Below are 22,850 nucleotides of genomic sequence, written 5' to 3'. Positions count from 1 at the left end.
TTTAAATTTTCATCAAACTAAAACATAATTAAAAAAGATTTTATTAAAGCTAAAACTAGATTTTTTTATTTTATATTTTACAATAAATTTGAGTTGATATAAAAATAAAATTTAATGACGACATCTAGTTTTTAGCACTGCAACTAACATAAACGTTTATTTACGCAATAATTAACACTAAAACAGTTATTTAACACTTAACTTATTTAACGAATCAAAAATAAATAAACGTAATATTAAGTGTTATCGTTTTCATTTTTTAATCACTCCGATGGTTCCCATTCTTCCTCAGAATCGCTTTTTCCATTTTCTTCATTTTCGTCGAATTCTTCTTCAATCGGGGCCGGTTTCACAATTTGATTAGCCGATTTTTGATGAAATACAAACGAAATATACTTTGAGACATCCCAAACTTGCTTTAAAACCTATTTAATTAAAAAAATAAATCAGTTAAAAAAGTCAAAATAAATTGACACAATTAATTATAAAAAGTCATTGAACAAAAGTGAAGTTAGTTAAAAGAAACGTCAAAATAATGAAATTGACATAATGGTTTGACAACCAAACATAACCTAAGTAACTTACGATATCGGCTAATCCTTTCTTATCCCAACAATGATACCAATTCGCAACATCCGAGGTGCAATCTGCTTCTTCTGGTGGATTCCTCGTCTGTATCCGATTAATACACCGTTGACATTTCAATTTTTTATGCGTATCCGAGTCCGTCTCCTCCAACTTAAACAATTCCCGCAACTCCGACGCGGTGAAATGCCTCAAAGTATCCTCGTTATTATCGACAACCGTCGAGCTAAGCGCTTTTTTATGCGCCTGCCGTTGGAATATTTTCTCCTCAATACTCCCCGTCGCTAAAAACCGATAAATATAACACGGCTTTTTTTGGCCATCCCTCCAAACTCGAGCCATCGCTTGATCGTCGTTTGCGGGGTTCCAATCGGGGTCGAACATCACCAAGCGATTCGCCCCGATTAAATTTAACCCACACCCGCCCGCTTTTGAGCTGAGCATAAAAATCCACTCTTCAGAGTCGGGGTTGTTAAATCTCTCCACGATTTTTGCGCGTTTTTTGATGGTCATCGTTCCATCGAGACGAACGTATTTGTAAGCGCGTTTTCGGGATAATTTTTCGAATAAATCCAACGTTTGAGTATAATTCGAAACTAACACGATTTTATCGTTGTAATTAGCCTTTAAATTAGCTAATAAGCAATCTAAAAGGAATACTTTTCCTGATAATTCAGATCGGACATCATCGTCTTTCTTTTTTGCCGGTAAAAGAGAAATTGATTTTTCAAATCCCTTTTCGCCATCAAGGATTTTATCGAGGATTAAATCGGGGTGATTACATAATTTTTTTAGGTTGGTGATGCTGGATAACGCGCTTGAAAACGGGGTTTTCACCGCTTTTTCAATGTTACCGTTATGGACGGATGATTTAATTTCTTCAGAATTAATATAGTTCAAATAAAGTTGTTTTTGTAGCGGGGTTAATCGACAACAAATTATCATTTCGAATTTAACCGGGAGATATTTTGTTAATAATATACTCGTACGGCGAATTAAGCATTTATTTACGATGGCTGATAATTCTTGTAAACATTCTTGGGCTTGGTTGCGCTCTTTTTCTGTCGCCATCGAATCTTGGCCTATAAAAAAAATATTATTTAATAACACATCAATTATTATGATAAAATTTTTAAACAAAAAAATTTTTGTGTAAATTGTCGACTTGTTAAAAAGTCATCATCAACCGAATCTGAAAAAAATGTATATTTTTTTGCCGACTTTACGTTTCACGTCGACATTCACATTCGCGTTATAGAGGCAGTATATATATTGTAATAATAACCCATTACCAGTAATTTAGTCTTGTTTGATTATCGTATCGATCGTAGAAGAGTTTTTTTTTGAACAGTTATAAAATAATGCTAGTGAATTTCGATACATTTTATTGTTCTTTAATGTTTTAATCCTAAACTATCACTTGTTGTAAAGTCGATGCGAAGTAATTTTAAAGATTCGATACCAGATAACCTCAATTTAAATTTTTCAAAATTATTTATTTAAATCTTTATCTACCCGGATCATACCTATTTAGAACGATAAACTTAACTTGGTTAACAAAGAAAATAATTAATATTTGTATGGAATAATGAAATTTGGATGAAAATTTACAAAATTAATTTGAACATATTGGAAAATTTATCGTTGAGATCAGAAGAAAATGAATGGATATTTGAAAATTCTTTTAAAAGAGCATCAAAATTACGAAATATCACGCATAATTATAAATAATTTTAAAAATTTAAATAATAATTTGACAAATTGAATTAGAAACATTTCAAATGTCAAAGTTGGCTACATTAAAAAAACGGCATATATTAAGATTAGCTGTCCCTCTTAAAAATCGATGAATTTTTTTTTAATCGGTAGGAAATGACTCAAAAGATGTGTTAATGATAAAAAAAAGTGCGGAAAAGTGTAGTACTTACCGAAAAATCACTTTAAAGTTGCCATTTGACGTTTCTTTTTGGAAGTTAAAAGCAATGTTAAAATTGCATTTTCGTATTAAATTCTAACCTGAAATTGTTTAATTTATACCCACGCACAAAATAAAAAGTTATTTTCACTAAACTTGTTGAGATTACAACATCTTTTCGGATGAAAACCTTGTTTCTTAGGCTATCGATGCAGAACGACAATTAAATGGCGTTAGATAGAATTGTTTCTACCAAATGTGTATTAATAGACTTTGTGTTAATGGATTGTGTATCAATTGATCTGTCAAATGACTGAAAGCTCTTTGCAATCTTTATGTTGTAAATATAAATGATAAATAAGTATAGTAGCTTATTTAATAGTAGTTTAGTTAAATTAAAATAGTTATTAAAAAAGACATGGTTACAAAATAAAAATAAATAAATAGCCCGTGTGACGATAGCAACAAACTGTGTATTTAACCAAATGACAATTACAACTGACAACACAAGCAATGTTAACCATGTATTTTCTCGTATTAAATCCTAACCTCAAATTGTTTAATTTATACCCACGCACTAAATAAAAAGTTATTTTCACTAAACTTGTTGAGATTACAACATAATTATTCATAATGACACCTATGTGAAGTTAGCCCCCAATTAAACAGAATTTTACATGTATAGTATTTTAATTATAACATGAGAACCAGTAAACCGATTTCGATAAACAATGTCTCATTCGAAAGCTTAATCCTTGGCCAATACGAAAGTGAAAATGCCCGATTGACGATGTGACGATAGCAACGATAGCAACAAACCTTCCAACAACAAATTTTTATCCGCAATTTCCTATCTATTTTATTAGCTGATATCTTTCTTATTATTAGATATAGCAGAATACTAAATGCACCATATGAAAGCTTGATTCTTTCTTTATGAAATCGTCGGTCCTCGTTTGCCGATATGTACGTAAAATAGCTTAATATTACCAAACTTCAAGGCCTTGTGCAATTGTTATCAAACCGAATTTTAAAAAACTGTGTTCACAATCAGAAAGAACGCCCCTTCAAATATCTTAATCCGGGTTTTTGTTGGTCAATATCAATTAGCATCATGGTTAAATCACCTTTAATATACATCTCTATATACAGAAACGTTTAATTGCTCTACCTCTAAACAACTTTCTTACATATTTGATATGAGGAAAACTATAGAAGTATATCATGAAGTTATAGACTTACACAAGGACGTTTTTGGTCAAAAAATTACCAAATTCACACGTTTTAGCTACTTTTAAACATTGTTGGGATCAATAACTTTCTTATATCACCAGGAAAAAACTCTATAACCAAGCAGCGATAGCCGCGTGTTATACATCATTAGAAAGAGCAGCAAATTGTAGATAAGATAGATCTATACTTCTATAGTTTTCCCAATATCAAATAAGAAACTTGTTTAAAGGAATAGCAATTAAGCGTTTTTGCGTGTAGGGATGTATATTAAGGGCGATTTAAGCATGACGCCGATAGACCCATTTACCAACGAAAACCCGGGTTAAGATATAATAAATTTAAAGAGGGCTCTTTCCGAGTGTGATAATAGTTTTTTAAAAATCGGTTTGATAACAATTGCACAAAGGCTTGAAGTTTGGTAATTTTAAGCTATTTAATCTAAGTACAGAGCCACCGCTTTGTAGTTTAAGTACAGATTGATCTTAGTATTAACTTATTGACAGACAAAGACCGGTTTTAGATAGAGAAAGAATCTCTAATTATTATCTCGAATTATCTGTAATAATAAGAAAGATATCAGCTAAGAAAGTAGATAAAAAATTACGGATACAAGTTTGTTGCTATCGGACAAATGTGGAGGAGGCTGAAAACTAGAAACATAAAACTAAAGAAAATTCCAATATTTTTAAGCACCACATAAAGACTGAACATAATATAAATTATGGAGGAGTTGAGCTTTTTCATTCGTGTAACAAATTATAAAGATAATAATAACTATCTACTTATGAATGAACAAGTTCAACTTTCTCATAAACCCATCTTCGTATAATTTTACAATATGCATGTTGCTTAAAAATCTTGCTTTTATCGATGTAAGATCGCCCAAATAAGAATTTTGTGTAGAAATTAGATTTTGAGTTAGGTTAATTTGCGTTTAAACTAGCGAAAATTTCAAAATTTTTGGATTAGATATGGAGAAGGGTGTGGGTCAAATATAAACACCAGCTATAAAAATAAGAATAGCTATTTATAGGAACTCAATCTGTTTTTACAATTGATGACTATTGTTTATTCTGTTCTTAAGGTGGTCCCACACGACTGGTGTAATTGGCAAGTACGCAAATATTTGTGTAAACATTGGCCTTACATTGTTAATTCACGTGTAACATAAAAAATACCTATAACAATGTGAGCTCCCAGACGCTACGCAAGTGTATCCGAGTAGACGAATATATATAGACGGTTCGTTATCGGATGGATACTCATTTGCGATTTCCTCCAGGTCCCGTTGCTCAGCTAGCTTCATAGGGTCGTACTTACATAATCGCAGCTATTCGATAAAATTCCGCCGCCTTATCAAGCTTCTTCGCTGTGCACGCTTTGTGGAAAATATACATATCTGGCAAGATTCCCTGGGAGATGACTTTTAGTACGGCCAGATGTTGACATACTACTCTTTGCATGACGCCAGGTGGATTCGATGGATTTGTAACTTAAAATATGCAAAAAAGTTGCCTTTTCGAAACGATACAACCTTACAGCACCTTCCATCTTTTTTGTTTCCGGGTGGAAACGTGCCCATTACACCCACAAGTACCTATCAATTGCATTTCAACCTTAATCTTTTGAATTTCTCCAAAATAAGGTTTATTATTCTTCTCTTTCAGATTTGACCAAAGGATTTGACGAATATTTCACCCTACGTTATGAACTTTTGATGTTAAAACTTTGTAACTACGAAAGGGATTTTCATCAATAATATGTGTTATTAAGTTCCAAAATAACGTTAAACTAACTAATAATTATCCTAATTATAATATTTAAGTGGTTTGAAGTCTTTTAATAACAAATTTTTATTTAACTCTCATGCTCTCTATTTAAATGCGATAACAGATTATAAACATTTCAAATAGATTTTTAGAATCTATTTGTATCTTATATTCTATTCAATCTTTGCTCCTATCTGGCGACGCTCTTGTACACAGTTAATAGACACACAGTCTATGTAACGACAGGCACTTAGTCATTATGACCTATGCGAGGTTAGCTCCAAATTTTCCTAGTCCCCAATTAGATAGGATTTTACATGTATAGTATTATGATTATAACAAGAAAACCAGTCAACCGATTTCGATAATCAAAATCTCATTCGAAACCTTAATCTTTGGCCAATACGAAAGTGGAAATGCCCGACTCGAAATCTCTCGCGGGGTTATTTCAATGGCTGTACGCACATAATTAGTAAATTTTGAAATCGGGCATTTCCACCTTCGCATTCATCGCAGATCATACTTTCTACCGAGATTTTGATGACTAAAATTGGTCAATTAGTTACGGAGATAATTGATGTGTTTAATTAATTCGTTTGTTGTGTTTTAATCAAAATCCTTAAATATTTCGAATCGGGCATTTCGACAACAGCATTCAACCAGATACAAACTTTCGATTGAGATATAAAACATTAAAATCCGTCAAACTGTTCTCTAATTATAGTCGATTTAGTTTAAATTAAAAATTAATTAATAGCACGAGCGTTCACATGTGCATAAACAACGAGGCGAAGACGGTGTCATTCCGAGGGCTGTATAAACTTAGCGGGAGAGAATTGAAATCGAGCATTTTGTGATTTCGATAGAAGACACTATGACAAATCGAGTGACGTATAGATTTTGATCGTGAACATCGTTTACGAGTTATCACCACTTAAAGAAGGTCAATTTTGTGTTATTTTCGTGTATCTTCGCATTATTTTGACGTTTTAGCGAAATTCGAAAGAGTTTTCAAATCGGGCATTTCCACTTTCGTATTGGCCAAGGATTAAGCTTTCGAATGAGACATTATTTATCGAAATCAGTTCACTGGTTTTCATGTTATAATCAAAATACTATACATGTAAAATGCTATTTAATTGGGGGCTAACTTCACATAGGTGTCATTATGAATAATTATGTTGTAATCTCAACAAGTTAATTGTTAATATAACTCAACATATTAACAATTAATAACTAACAAGTTAATTCTATCTAACGACAGGTAATTGTCGTTTGGCATTGATTGCCTAAGAAATAAGGTTTTCATCCGTAAATATGTTGTAATCTCAATAAGTTTAGTGAAAATAACTTTTTATTTTGTGCGCGGGTATAAATTAAACAATTTCAGGTTAGGATTTAATACGAAAATGCATATTTAACATTGCTTTGAACTTCCAAAAAGAAACGTCAAATCGCAACTTTAAAGTGATTTTTCGGTAAGTACTACACTTTTCCGGACTTTTTTTTTATCATTAACACATCTTTTGAGTCATTTTCTACCGATTAAAAAAAAAATCATCGATTTTTAAGTGGGACAGGTATTCTTTAATTATTCCAAAAAAACTAAGACACAAATTCCAAATCCATAAATTTAACCAATCAGGAGAGGTTATTTGGAAATTTAACATCCGAAAAAAGGAATTTATCAACAAAAAGAGTGTGCTTCCTGTTGTCTAAAGAAACACACACATTTTTTTTGCTCTGCTGAAAATTAATTAAATCAACGTGTCAACGAGTTAAAAAAAATTATATCCGTTCCTGTTCAACTTTGAAAAAACAATTCATCCTGTTCCTATTAAAGAAAAATATCCGTTCCTGTTCAATAATTTCGAAGAAACGATTAAATTCGCTCCTGATCAAGTAAAGCAATTGGTTCCGTTTCTGGTAGAAACCATCATCACTAGTGAAGAGAAAAATTGGTTCTCAATCCTGAATCCAACCATCACCCTGTCACGAAGAAAATATTATTCTGAGTTTGACCTCCAAGGTTCCCATAGAAACAAATTGGCTAAGTTATTTTTTTGTTTTTTATAATTTATTGTTTTTGTTGATACATTTTTTAAAGAAAAAACTCTTCTTACCTTCAATAAGAGAAGTTCTTGATAAGTTCAATATAAATTTTGAGATTACGATTACAATTTCCTAATTAATTTAACATTTGACGAGTTGTTTAAGACCATAACATATCTGAGTTGATAAATATTACTTCGAATCAACTAATTTAGAATATTTGTTTATACAGGGTGATTCATAAGTAATGGGCCAAATTGTAAATGTACGTTCAGGAGGCCAAAATAATAATATTTTCATTAACAATAATGGGTCTTAGTCTGCTCCTTACTGAGATACAGGATGTTAAAGCGAAAAAAATAAAATAGATTTTTGTTAATAGATCAGCTACTTTTCTACATAATGACTCATAGTTGACTTATAGTTTTTGTAAGGGTAAACAATAATGTGTGAAATCAGCTACAAATTTTTGATCGCTCATTATTTTACAACATACTTGTTTAATTTGGATAGCCCCATCATTTCTGTAGAAAAAAGCTATACTTCTTTGATCTTGAAAATATTAACGATTTTCGAGATATTTGAATTTTACTAATTCACTACACTACATTTCACGGTGGTCGACGTAGCATTAATCTGTTAAGACACAAGCATGGCATGGAATGTTGACATTTACCTAACCGTAATTGATAATTGATAACAATATTAAACTGAAACCATAAAAAAATTACGTAATAAAACAATTTATTGTACGCCAGTTAATAAAACGAAATACAACATTAGAACTAAGACCACTTACGACAACTGTTATCAAAACCTACATGTTAATGTTGTGCGAAGTTAAATTAAATTTAAGCTTAATTATGAGCTACTGCAAAAGGTTTTCAACATGTTTGGTTAAGGATTGTCTGACTTTAAAAAATGTAGCAGGATTATTTCGTATTGAATTGGCTGCATCTTGAATTCTATTCCATAACTCGTCTCGTGTATTTATAGTAGGTTCAGCATAGACCATTGATTTCATGTAACCCCACACATGGTGGCCACTGAAATTCACTACCACGTCCAATCCAACGGTGAGGGAATGTTTCATTCAGATGTTCGCGCACAGCACGTCAAAAATGTGGAGGAGCACCGTCTTGCATGAACCACATATTTCTTCTTAGTTGTAATGGAAGATCTCGCAAGAGCTCCATTTAAATTAGGAGGTAATTCAACTGGGCCCAGTAATGTATTGCCTATTACACCGCACCACACATTTATTTTAAACTCGTGCTGGAAATGTCTATCTTTTTTTAAACGAGGGTTTTCGGTTTCCCAGGCATGACTATTTCGCCAATTAAAAACTCCGCGTCTGGTAAAGGTTGCTTCATCCTTGAAAAGAATGTTATTTAGGAATGTTGGATTATTATTCAATTTTCCTTTTAGCCACTGACAAAATTGAACTCTGATTCGATAATCTGTTGGAAGTAAATTTTGCACAGGTATAAAATGATAGGGATATAAATTTTCCTTGTGTAGTCACCATTCTAGTCACGGATGGTTGGCTTATTCCAGTTGCTGCAGACAATCGACGAGTGCTTATTTCAGAATTTTGCGCAATTCTTACCAAAATTTCATCTTCTTGCTGCGGAGTGATAATCTTAGGACGTCCTGTATGATATTTTGGACGAAATGAACCTGTTTCACCCAATCGATTATAAATATTTTGAAATATCTTCCGGTTTGGCTGCCTTCTGGATGCTGCTTGCCCAGAAAAACGTTCTTGTGCGTAAACGCATAACATGTCTCTCATTTCTTCGTTTGAAAAGTGATTATGTCTCGGCATTTTGATTTATGTTAGGACAAGAATGAATCAGTTTACTTAACAATAAAATGTTTTAAACTATTCATTAAACGTAAAAGCTCATTGACGTTTCATAATTCATATGGCGCATGTGGCGACATCTACGAGTTAACTCAAATCCTCTCACACATTATTGTTTACCCTTACAAAAACTATAAGTCAACTATGAGTCATTATGTAGAAAAGTAGCTGATCTATTAACAAAAATCTATTTTATTTTTTTCGCTTTAACATCCTGTATCTCAGTAAGAAGCAGACTAAGACCCATTATTGTTAATGAAAATATTATTATTTTGGCCTCCTGAACGTACATTTACAATTTGGCCCATTACTTATGAATCACCCTGTATAATCAGTATATTTTGTTAATTTTGTCGACAACATCTCAATTTGATTGCACCTTAAGTTGTGCACATGTTTGTCTTGATAGTATTACCAGAACCTGCCTTAACCCTGAGATAATTCGACAATTCTGTTTAAATATTTAAATTTTTTTCAATTTAATAAAAAAACAAATTATTATAAAATTTAGTAATGTTGTTTTCATTAAAATAATTCTTTTCAAAAGAAGAGGGACTATTTGCGGTCCATTTGGAAAAACATTACAATATATACGCCTCTCACAATCAGTCGCAAACGGCGTTCGCTTACTCGAAAGAAACAGTGGTTTAAGGAACTAAGGCTTGCGGCCAGGATACTGTAATATGTTGCTTAGCTTCTATTTCGTGGTTAGTATTGTGATGCCTCGGCTTACTCAAGAGAAACAATCACGTGCTGCACCACAGTTATTACACCATTCTAAATCTAATTGTAAATAACATATAACAATGCCTCAACCGCAGGCGGCCTTGGCTTAATGATATGAAACAATGGAATTAAGGAACTAAGCCGAGATCCCTTGCGGACGAGGCATTACAATTAAAATCATATCAACGCAAGGCTGGTGTCAAACAACATTTTGCCTCGGCCGCAATCGACCTCGGCTTGATTACTTGAACCACTGTTTCTCTTGAGTAAGTCTGTGCCTCACATTATGTTGTTGGGTTATATTTTTTGCTAAGCTTTCAATGGGATGTTTCTTTGATAGAACGTAACAACTGAGTGGTGTTTTATTATATTGACATTGTCATTCAACCTACTTCGTTTTTGTTTATACAACTAAAAGTCAAACTTAACATACTCCAGTAAACAAAAACAAAGTTTTACAGACAATAACTTAAATTCGAACAACTAGTTTATCTCTAAATCCCTCAAATTTAACCCTTTCTAATAGCTTAGTAAAAAAGACTGCTAAATTGTTTTCACTATTACAATGGATCCATTTAATTCGTTTTGACTTGACTATACAGGGTGTCTCAGCGAGACCGGTCATTAGACGTTTCTAGAGTTCTGGCCAAAATAAAAATTTGAGAATTCAGACTTAAGTATTATCAATTACGTTCTCTTCGTCTAAAATATTTTCAGATTTTTAGCACTTCCGGTTATACCGGAAATCGCCACCTACTTTATTTTTTTAAATGGAACATCCTGTATTTTTTTACATATTTGGATTTGTCTGTTTTCAAGGTTTATAAATAACTTTTTGCAATTCGCTACGGTAATGGAAGCTATAAAAGTACATCCGATGCTGTAATGAGATTTTAGTAACATTTTATGGAACCAGTTCACGTTGGTGACATTGGGTCATTAATTTTTCTAGTTGTCAATGTGACAATTTTTGTCTATGGATGTTTAAACACGTTCTTAGCATCGAATACAAAGTCCACAATGATGAGGACATTGACTCTGAGCAATTTCTCTTATTTTGGGAGGTGTACATCAAACATTTTTTTCAGGTGAATATATTTGGTGTTTTGACAGTTTCTAATTGTCAATTCAAAGTTTCTATTTTCAAGTGTTCCGGTGTTACCAACTGCTACATACCTATTTCCCTACATTGCCAAAATTTACTTTATTTTTGTTAAAAAAAAAGTATAAAAACGCGAATTACAAAAAATAGCATAAAAAACACGTTTCATAAGACCTAAAGCACTCATTCATTGAAAAACTAATTTGCCAAATCTTAAAACTATAGACTAGATTTGGTTTGTGCGTTTTGAAACATTTAAAGTTGACGTTTAAGAAAAAATTAAACAACTACGTTAGAATGGGTACGTTTCGAGCTATAACAAGACTTTGGAGGGTATTTGAAAACCGTTTCAAGTTTTGTCACGTCGATAGCGCAGCATGTCGATAGTTGGACGACGTTGAACACACCTTCTTTCACTGCCAGAGGTGGGAAATCGGGCCAATAACGCCAGAGACCGTGGTGGCCAGCATGAATAGCCACGAAAGCGTTTGTGACAGCAGTCCTCAAAACCAAGAAGGCGGAAATGACAAGAAAACGTGACAGCGCGCGCTGCTGTGTAATTGCACAAATGCAATCCTGGAAGAGGTGATGATGGAGGGGGCATTCCTCTTGGAGAGGAGGGTTTTTACTGGGCAGACACTGTGAGTCCCAGACTTTCGACTGAAACACACCTTACGAACACTTCTAGGCGCCAGCAATAGGCCGGGGTGCGTAAAAGCGCTTTTTGTAATTCGCGACGGTAATGAAAGCTATAACAGTACTCAAACGGGTGCTGTAATGAGATTTTAGTAACATTTTATGGGACCAGTTCAAGTTGGTGACATTGGGTCATTAATTTTTCTAGTTGTCAATGTGACAATTTTTGTCTATGGATGTTTAAACACGTTCTTAACATCGAATACAAGATCCACAATGATGAGGACATTGAACTCTGAGCTATTTCTCTTATATTGGGAGGTGTACATGAAACATTTTTGTCAGGTGAATACATTTTGTGTTTTGACAGTTTCTAATTGTCAAGTCAAATTTCTATTTTCAAGTGTTACGGTATTACCAACTGGTACATACCTATTTCCCTACATTGCCAAAATTTACTTTATTTTTGTTAAAAAAAAGTATAAAAACGCGAATTACAAAAAATAGCATAAAAAACACGTTTCATAAGACTTAAAGCACTCATTCATTGAAAAACTCGTGGCTTCGCCACTCGTTTTTCAACTTGAATTCGTGTATTTCAAGCGTGTCTTACGAAACTTGTTTTTTTAATATACTATTACTTTTTGCAATTTGATTCGGCTGTTCTCGAGTTATTCGGCACGTAATTTAGTTAATACCTCGATTATTCATGAGCGCAGGGCATATTTTGAGTCGCAATTGAACATCACAAATGATTGTTGGAAAGCACTGCGATACGGGAATATTTAAAAGAAAAAACATGTCAGTTCTACTTCACCTTCGGTCACCCAATGATATCAATAATTACTTTATTGCAGCGGTATCGGGGGAAGGTGTTCCTGACTTAGAACTGGTCAACTTTTATAATTCCAACAAACGGAATAACTTGTCTTTTGGCTTTCGAGTGGTGGAGGATATGGATGTGGAGCGTGCAATTAATTCAATTAAGAGTAATGCGCTTGGTCATGATCGTCCCAATATTAAATGCTTAAAATTGTGCTGTCCACATATATTACCTTATATTCGCGATACTATAAATGCGTGCATCGAAACATGTGTTTTTCCAATGACATGGAAGAAAGCCGTAATAAAACCGCTTTCCAAAATCTCTAAACCTTCGGTACTTAGCGACCTGAGACCCATTAGTATTTTGCCAGTATTAGCAAAGGTTGCAGAAAAAATTCTTTATGAACAAATGGTCTCCTTTGTGGAGGAGAATGACATACTACCACAGAACCAATCGGGTTTCAGACGGGGTTACAGTTGCACGACAGCATTGATACATATCATTGATGATATAATTCGCGAAACCGATAGAGGTAATTTAACAGTTGTTTGCCTACTAGATTATTCAAAGGCGTTCGATACGGTCAATCATGAGACAATGGCATCAATTTTGAGGTATTCCGGTTTTGATGATAAGTCTACCCGCATATTATATGATTTTCTAACACATAGACAACAAGCCGTATTTATGGGTGATGAACAATCTGAATATCAATACACTCGTTCGGGCGTTCCTCAGGGTTCTATACTCTCGCCTTTGCTTTATGCTTTATATACATCAAACTTTAACCAAGGGGTTATGCATTGCAAGACCCATTTTTACGCCGACGACACGCAAATATACTATTCTTTTCCGGCTCATGATATAAAACAGGCTTGAGTGCGAATTAATGCGTTCAAAGAGCTTACAGTAGCCTTAGAATTATTTATACTAACAGAGCCTTTGTTAATCATAGTGCAATAGTGTGCCTATGCGAAAGTTTAGTACTATCAATGTTTAATTATGGCGATGCATTGTAAACACCCTTTCTGTCCTATGCATTGAAGAGGAAAATTCAAAAGGTACAAAACACCTGTATCAGACTAATTTTTGGATTGAAACGCAGAGATCACGTCAGCTGTAAGCTGCCGATTTTAAAGTGGTTGAACATGCAGGGGAGAAGAATGTTGCATGCTGTAGGTTTTTACCATAAATTACTCACTCTACATAAACCAGCGTATCTTGTAAAAAAGTTGTCTTTTCGGGGTGACGTGCACTCGGTTAATGTGAGGTTTAAGGGAAGGCTATCTCCACCAATATTCCACACTATGAGTTTTAAAAAATGCTTCTCATACCAGATATGCAAAGTAATTAATGAGCTCCCTTCTGGTTGCGCATTGACAGAGTGTGGGTCTGCCGCCACCGCCAGGAGGCGCTATGCTGATTTTCTGTTTGGGCAGCAGTGTTCGCAATACCTGCAAATCTCTTAATAGTCACAGATCTTGCTTTTGCGTTTGAATGTTTTTGTAATCTTTTTGTTCTACCTCAATTTGTTCTTAATTTCTGGGGAACCCTTTCGAGTACTGACATGGTATCGATAACGACTTGTTGTGGCCTTTGGTAGTATTCACCTAAGTATTATATGTTAAAACTCTTGTTTTGTTTATAGCTTTATACCGTTGTCGCGATTCTTTTTTTTTATATTTAACACGCTATACTGTTTTTTTTTCTCTTTATATACTTTATGGTGAGGTGGAAGAACAATATATATTGAACCTCACCATAAGATTGATCAGTTGTTTATTGGAAACCATTTTTAGTTGTTTATTCTGAAGTGTAGTACGTTGTGATCAATAAATATTATTATTATTATTATTCGAATTTTTCTAGAAAAATCTGCTCCAGCAGACATTTGTTCAAAAAATCAGAGAACACTCGATTTTTGGGATATCAATTTAGGATTCAGATCATGCTTAAGCAACATGATGGAGTATGTTTTGGTGCCGAGAACGGCTGTCTAGAACGTTTGGTCACTTTACTATGGCACGTCAACTTTTCAAAATTTGGAAGTACCATAACTTCATTTTTTTAAATGGCACCCCCCATATTTTATTACTTAGTCGTCTTCGGTATCTCATTCTACATCTTTTATATCCCATATGTCCCATAACTAACATTAATAGTTTGGGAGATAATTAGGGTTTTTTGAAAAATGGTGTCCAAATTTCGATGGGTTTGCAGGATATCTCAGTTATTATGAAAGATAGAAAGTTGCGGTTTTCGCGAACCTGAGCTACTTTTTTGTGAAACTTATAATGCCGCAAACCAAATTTTCATAGACCTCTTCGTTTTTGATATACAGGGAGTATTTCAAAATTTACGATTTTCAGACACCCCCCGTATCTCGGCTATCCGGAAACATAGTAACAAAGTAAAAACGGGTTCTAATAGATTTTTTCACGGAGAATCCAATGGTGCACGTAGAATTTTTCTAGTCATCACGGTTTTTGAGTTATAAACACAATTTAGGTTTTTTTAAATGGAACCACCTATATTTTATTTTTTTATTGAACTGGATTTTTTTCAAGCTTTTCACTGATATATAATACTCTATACTTACCTTTATAATTAACCTCGAAATTGAATAAAATACATTATTTTATAAGTAGGCAATGATAAATAGACTGCCTAACCTGACGTCACAGAGATGGGCGGAGCTTATATCGACTCCAAACAATTTCGTTGCTAACCACAGTTGCTAATGATAAACCGTAATAAAAATGTCATAAAAAGTCACTTAGTTTATTTTATTTTAACACTAATTTGAAAAATTGCATATGGTGATTTACCGTTAGCAACACACTTAGCTATGAAAATGTTTGGAGTCGATATAAGCTCCGCCCATCTCTGTTACGTCAAGGCTTAGGTTGTCTATTAAGTGAGCGCGTTGCTAGGATACCGGAATAAACAAAGTAAATATAGTTAATTACTGTCAAACTTAATTTTGAATTTTGTGCTAACAATAAGTCGTGTGTTACTTAATTACCTTTAATTAACTTAACTTAATTATCTTTTTCTTGAAATGGAGCGCTATGAAAATTATGAAAAATATGACATGCTAGCATGTCACATTCATGCAAATGAAAATGTTAACCGAGCTGCTGAATTATACATAAATAGGTAGAATGCAACATTTATCAGCAATAACATTTTATTAGCAGATTGTTTCACTTCAGATATCCAGAAAGAGCGCAACCAAATTCAAAAATTTTTTTGCGAATAAAGCGTAATTTGATCAATTATGGATGTTTTTTGATGCCCAGGCCAAAAAAATATTATAAAGAAAATCGGAATAACAATGAAATTACCGTGTTAGGATGTGTGGAAGCCGCGCCTAAAACATCATGTAGGGAAATTGAATGTCAAGTTGGAATTAAAAAATCGAATCGATTTGAACCATGCACAAAGTAATATTGAATTTAGTTCCTCTATTATATGGTCTGATGAGGCATATTTTACCAGCACAGGAATCTATAATCGTCATAATAACAGGCATTGGCATCAAGAAAACCAACATATTGTAATTGAGCGGGTGCGTCAAGGAAAATTTGGTTTTAGCGTGGCATGTTTTATTATTGGGCCACGAATTGTTTACAAAATATGTGAAGGAAACCTTTGCGCTAATCGCTATTTGGCCATCTTGCAAGAGGCTTTGCCAGAGATTTTGGATGATATTCCTCTTATTCGGCTAAATAATATTTATTTTCAGCAGGACGGAGCTCCCGCTCATAATGCGCAGTTAGTGAGTCACTATCAAACTGCAGAATTGGTCCAACGCGATGGCCAGCAAGATCACCTGATTTATCTATTTTGGACTTCTTTTTATGGGGATATATCAAGAATCGGGTATATAGTACCCAGAATCGAACAAAATTGGAATTGAAAATTGCTGTAACTGATGCTTTTTCACATTTACAGCAACATCCCATAACTATTCTAAATGCAATTAAACGCATTACTAAACTTTGTGAACAATGTGTGCATCAAAATGGTAACAACTTTAAACAATTCTTGTAACTTGAAGCCATATTTGCATAATGTTTAGTTTTTAATAATTTTTCGTTTTTAGCAAACAAAATTTAATAGATACATTTTTTTAATAAGTCAATAATTAATATTATAGTATTTTCAAAATTCTTTGTTTATTTTGGTATCCTAGCAACGCGATCACTTAATTTATCATAGCCTACTTATAAAATAATGTGGTTTTTTTAATTTCGAGGTTAATTATGAAGGTAAGTATAGAGTATTATATATCAGTGAAAAGCTTGAAAAAATTCTAGTTCAATAAAAAAACAAAATATAGGTGGTTCCATTTAAAAAAACCTAAGTTGTGTTTATAACTCAAAAACCGTGATGTCTAGAAAAATTCTACGTGCATCATTGGATTCTACGTGAAAAATCTATTAGAACCCGTTTTTACTTTTTTACTAAGTTTCTGGATAGCCGAGATACGGGGGGTGTCTGAAAATCGTAAATCTTGAAATATTCCCTGTATATCAAAAACGAAGAGGTCTATGAAAATTTGGTTTGTGGCATTGTAAGTTTCACAAAAAAATTGCTCAGGTTCGCGAAAACCGCAACTTTCTATCTTTCATAATAACTGAGATACCCTGCAAACCCATCGAAATTTGGACACCCTGTACATATCTTCTTCCAGTTCGCCGGTTTTATATCAAATTTTGTGATTTTACATGACTCTGCATCTGCTGTTGTTAATATTGCTCTAATACAGCTCATATTTGCTACAGGACTGAATAACTCTTCTATGTGTTCTTTTCGTTGTTTAAAACCTCTTACCACTAATATGGCTTTATAAGTTTCGTCGTCCTTGATCTTGAATAACCATTTCTTACTCATTATCTTTTGTTCCTTAATTTCTTCGCTTTTTACTAATACCTTTGTTGAAACACGATTTTCTCCTTCTATTGTTCCTTTTCCTTCTGCCATTATTGTTTCATTTTTTGTTGCTATATCTCTACTTTCCAATTTTGAAAAGCTCTATTTGTTTCAGTTTCTTTCTTTTTAAAATAACAATCCTTTTCATCGTGATTGTATTCTTGCAAATTCCACATTTGTCTTTGACAGAAACAATGTCTTCCACATTTGACAGAAAGCAAGTTTTTTCTACCGATGCAAACAAAACTGATTCATTAGTTAGTTTACCTTTTAATAATTCTTCTTCTTTTATTAATCTTGATATTAAGTTTGTTAAGGTTCTTTCATTTATAGATGCAGACTGCCATGTGGTTCTGAAGAATCTGTAATTATTTGGCACGGTTGTTAATCTTTAGCATTAACATAATAACCAAGATAATTGCGCTTGCTGGTTTTACGATATTTTCAATTTTAGCCTCTCGCGGAAAAACAAAAGACGATAGCGCTATGAGGTTTTCGGCATTAGCAGTTTCTCGAAAAACGAGATCATGACATGTAAGCTACTTTTTTTCTAACTCTTATAGTTTCCAATTTAGCCTATTCGGACATCGAATTCATGGTGTCATTCCTGTTCATAACGTTGCTGACTACAGCATGGTTTATGTTACCTTAGGTAATGATATTCCTCGGGGAGTTCCGCAGACATTAACTTTTATGGACTTCAGGCATTTTAACCACCAATGCTTATTGGATGACCTAAACTATCTAAACTGGCACAACTTTCTTATTTCTGATTCCATTGATGATAAGGTAGATTTTTTTAATAATTCCTTATTATCTTTATTTAGAGCTCATGCACCACTCCGAACAGTTACACTGCGAAAGAATTATCGCCCGTGGATAACTGATACTATTAAAATTCTCATTAATTTACGAAATAATGACTATTCGAGATACAGGTCTACCAGGGATCCCTCTCATTTTAAGTCGTACAAAGACTTGAGAAACTATACTAACTCAGCAATCCGTCGGGAAAAAAAGGCTTATCTTTCTTTAATATTTCATAACAATAATTCTCGTAAACTCTGGAACAATCTCAAGTCGTTTGGAGTATGTGGTGCTAAAACGAAGTCAATTCCGTCTACTGTGGGAAATGCTGATGATATTAATAATTTTTTGCTTTCCTCTCAAAATCAACATGATTGTGATCCCAACTTATTGCACTTCTACAATACTAATAGATTATCTTCTGTTTCTACAGAATTTTCCTTTTCTTTAGTTTCTGAGGAAGAGGTTTTGGAAGCGCTTAATCGAATTAAAACAAATGCTGTTGGTAGTGATGGAGTTACGAAGCAGATGCTTTTATTAAGTTCTTCGGTAACACTGCCGTACATGTGCCACATTATCAACTTTTGCATCGAGGGGTCGGTCTATCCGAGGCAGTGGAGGGGTGCTCTTGTTAAACCTGTACCTAAATCTGGAACGGTTGCTTGTTTGCAGGATCTTAGGCCTATAAGTATTTTGCCGGTCTTTTCTAAAGTATTTGAAAGATTATTGTCCACTAGGTTGTGGTCACATTTAAATGCGCATTGTATACTACCTAGCTTGCAGTCGGATTTCCGTTCTGGGTATAGCTGCACTACGACTCTTTTGGATATCACGGATGATGTTCTACGTGGTATCGATGACGGGTTGGCCACGGCTCTGGTCTTGCTTGACTTTTCCAAAGCTTTTGATACTTTGCATCATTCGCTGCTGGTTGGAGTGCTTGGGTATATTGGACTGTCGGGGTCTGCTCTCAATCTTATTCAGAATTATCTTTGTTACCGTTCACAGCGAGTAGCTTGTAATGGTGAGTTATCTGCACAAGTTGAGGTCGTGTCGGGTGTGCCGCAGGGTTCTATTCTTGGCCCAATTCTGTTTTCAATTTATACTTCCCAACTGTGTTTGGCTGTAAAGCACTGTACTGCGCACATGTATGCTGATGATATTCAATTATACTACACTTTCCCAACATCAAATCTAGCTGTGGCTGAAAGTAATATTAATGCTGACTTGAAGGCCTTGGTCAATACTGCTAATGAGCACAGCTTAAGGATAAATCCATCTAAGTCATCGGTGATGGTCTTTGGGAGCCGGGGTGTTTTGGACGAAGTCAGGGATGGGTTGAGCTTGAAAATTGACTCTGATGTTTTGCAGGTTGCTGAAAGTGCAAGGAATTTGGGTATCATTATTGACAGTAAACTTAGATTTGACTCGTACATTGGTAGTCTACTGCGTCGTGCATATGCAGCGTTAAAATTGCTCTATAATAGTAGGCATTTATTGGAACAGCAACTGCGGATACGCTTGTGTGATGCCCTGGTTCTCTCGATCTTTAATTACGGTGATGTATTATATGGCCCTTGTATTGATAATATTCACAAGGTAAGAATTCAAAGAGTTCAGAATGCGTGCTTACGTTTTATTTATGGCATTAGGAAATATGCGAGTATCTCATACACCTTAAAATGGGTGGGCTGGTTGAATATGTCACGTCGTAGGGCCCTTCACTCTGCTTGCCTCTACCATAAGGTTTTGACTACCAAATGTCCACCATATTTATACAACAAAATTCAATTTCGAACAGACGTTCATAATATTAATATTAGGCACAGACATACGTTAACAATACCCCAGCATCGACTGGAAATTTTTAAAAGAACTTTCACGTATTGTGTGCCTAATTTGTTGAATAACTGTCCACTTTCGGTCTTGCAGGAATCTGAGCGGGTTTTCAGGGTGATATATAGGTCTGAGTTATTGAATGAGCAGAATTGTGATGACATATGAATCAATTTTTTTTTTTTTTGTTGTTTTTTCTCTTTTTTCTTTCTTTTATTGTTTTTTCGTGTTTCTTCTCCTTTCCTTGTCTTAGCTCTTCTTATTTACTAGAAAGCTAGTCTTACTATTATGTATAATTGGTATTAATTTTAAGTTTTTGGTAACAACTAGTCTTTCTATTTCCGTTTGCCGTCATGAAGTTTAAGTTTATTTATACAAAATGTAGAAAAAGGACCAATGAAAAACAGCTGGCCCACTGGGAATGCTGACGTGGTCCTTTTTAGCTCATGGCATTTCATTTTGGTTTTATTTTAGTTTTTAAGTATTTTGTTATTGGGGTTTATAATGGTGCTATGGGTTAATAAACATTATTATTATTATTAATTTGAATCACCCTGTATATAGTATCTCTATGTGAGTTGATCTTTATCCAGAGAGGTGGGTTTTAGCCAGCTCAATTGGAGCAAAGTAATACTCTTAACGTTACAACACTTAAACGCAAATAGGATCAATCACACTTAAAATAGGACTTTACTAAACGTACTTAATACTGTTTATCCTAACAATATTAATTCATAAAAGTTAATAAAATGACTTACCCTTTAAAATATAATTTTCGTATTTTCGCTTAAATTCCTGTTGGGTACCCAAAAGCCCTTCATTAACAAAATTAATCAAACTAAAATACTCGGTGAGATCATTTTGAATAGGAGTACCACTCAATAAAACGCGACGCTTCGCCTTTAATCCCATCAAAGCCTGATACGTTTGATTCTCGCAATTTTTTAATCGATGCCCTTCATCACACATCACCATACCTATCTCACTTCGATGCAAAATATCGCAGTGCATTCGAAACGTTTCATACGAAATAATAAGCAAAGGAGTTGCAGTACGACCCAACGCATGCACGAATTGCATCAATCGTTTCCTCATTTCTTCTTTTTTTAACCCACCTTCCATTACTAATGAGGGGAGACGACCTTCTAACCACTAAAAAAAATTAATTAAATTAATTAACATTTCTTTTAATGAATTAATATAACCTTTTGTATCTCGTTAGCCCAATTCTTAACCAACGAACTCGGACAAACAATAATAGCCTTATCAATACTTGGTTTGCACTCGGGTCCTTGACGCAAAAGTGACCACAACAAGGTGATACATTGCAAAGTTTTTCCCAGGCCCATTTCATCGGCCATTATGCACCCGAAAAAATCGGGGATTTGTACTCCCGTGACACAATCGTACATAAACTTAACTCCTTGTCTTTGATGTGGCCTCAAAACATTACTTAAAATTGGATCGACAACGACGTGGACTAAAATCGTATCGCCGTTTTTTAATTTATCGTGCTCTGAGACGTCAGGGGGGACATACAAGACCAATGCGTTCGGGGTATTTGGATCGTAAAGTGCTCGCCGGGGTCGGGGTCTTCGCATTCCAAGGGTTTTCGTTGAATAACAACTGACATAATTGGGTATCGGGCATTTAAACGGGCGGGATAAAATTTTGATGATTTCCTCCTAAATTTATTTGATTAATATTGATTAAAAAAAAATAATAAATTTTAAACTTACATGACTTTGAGCGATATTAAGATTTTCATCTGTGGCTTTTTGTGATACCGATACAACTTCTCTTCGCGTCCTTTTTAACGTAGATCCTTTTAATGGTGATGAAGACGTCGCTGATAATCCCGGATGTCGCAAAACTTGACTGCGCCGCTAAATTTATTGAAAAATAAAATTAAAATATTTTGAGGTTATGTAGCGTTTGTTAGGTTATCTTTTTAAAAGAAAATTTTTAAATTACTAAGTGGTACGTATTAAAATATGCTTACCATTTTAAAATTTGTATCAATTATTAAGTTTTTGCACCAGAAATCCGAAATCGTTAAAATTTGATGAAAATTTGATTCAAAACAATTCAAAACTTTGTTAAACAAAGATGGTGTTTATTCCGGATTACCAACTTCAAAAAAACAATTTAAAAAAACAATTATAAGGAAAGTTAAGATTTTTAAACAATAATTACACAGGCCGACAAAAATTTAAATGTTTTCTAAACCAACAAGTACACTATACTATACTAACGTACTACATCCCGAAGGTTTTTCACGTTCTAAATCCAAATTTCACCTCAAAAATGCTTCATCACGTAAGGTTTTCAAAATATCTTAGCCAAAATATGTTAAAAATACGGTTTCTGGTCGTGTTTGTGGTTCACCATGACGGAATTAAAAAAAAAAAAATTTTTTTAGAAATTGTGAAATTATTACCCTTTCCCTTTAAAACTCTTTTTCAATTATTTAAATATCTTTTTTCTTCTTCGAGATATCATCTGTTGAAATTAATAAGTACGTCGGTTTGTTCTGTCCTCGATAAACTGATGTTGAG

At 33.9% G+C, this 22,850-nt stretch overlaps 1 protein-coding gene across 1 annotated transcript; it reads right to left on the bottom strand.

The window, feature by feature from the left end:
• Positions 1 to 236: 236 nt before the first annotated feature.
• LOC111421655 (DNA repair and recombination protein RAD54-like okr) lies at positions 237 to 22,425 on the bottom strand. Its single transcript, XM_023054830.2, has 6 exons — positions 22,295 to 22,425; positions 22,032 to 22,178; positions 21,498 to 21,977; positions 21,051 to 21,444; positions 586 to 1,667; positions 237 to 425 (listed from the first exon to the last, which is right to left on the bottom strand). The coding sequence occupies exons 1-6, from the start codon at positions 22,295 to 22,297 to the stop codon at positions 264 to 266; spliced, it is 2,268 nt and encodes a 755-aa protein (XP_022910598.2). The 5' UTR covers positions 22,298 to 22,425; the 3' UTR covers positions 237 to 263.
• Positions 22,426 to 22,850: the final 425 nt, after the last annotated feature.

This window comes from Onthophagus taurus, unplaced genomic scaffold (assembly GCF_036711975.1).
Source record: "Onthophagus taurus isolate NC unplaced genomic scaffold, IU_Otau_3.0 ScKx7SY_15, whole genome shotgun sequence".
NCBI lineage: Eukaryota > Metazoa > Arthropoda > Insecta > Coleoptera > Scarabaeidae > Onthophagus > Onthophagus taurus.
The sequence above is the reverse complement of the archived record's forward strand: the minus strand, read 5'-3'. Positions and strand labels throughout refer to the sequence as shown.

Coding starts and splice junctions, on each gene's coding strand:
- LOC111421655 (XM_023054830.2), bottom strand. Junction 21,978..22,031: donor TTAATATCGCTCAAAGTCAT/GTAAGTTTAAAA, acceptor AAATAAATTTAG/GAGGAAATCATCAAAATTTT. Junction 1,668..21,050: donor CGAAAATTATATTTTAAAGG/GTAAGTCATTTT, acceptor TTTTTTTTATAG/GCCAAGATTCGATGGCGACA.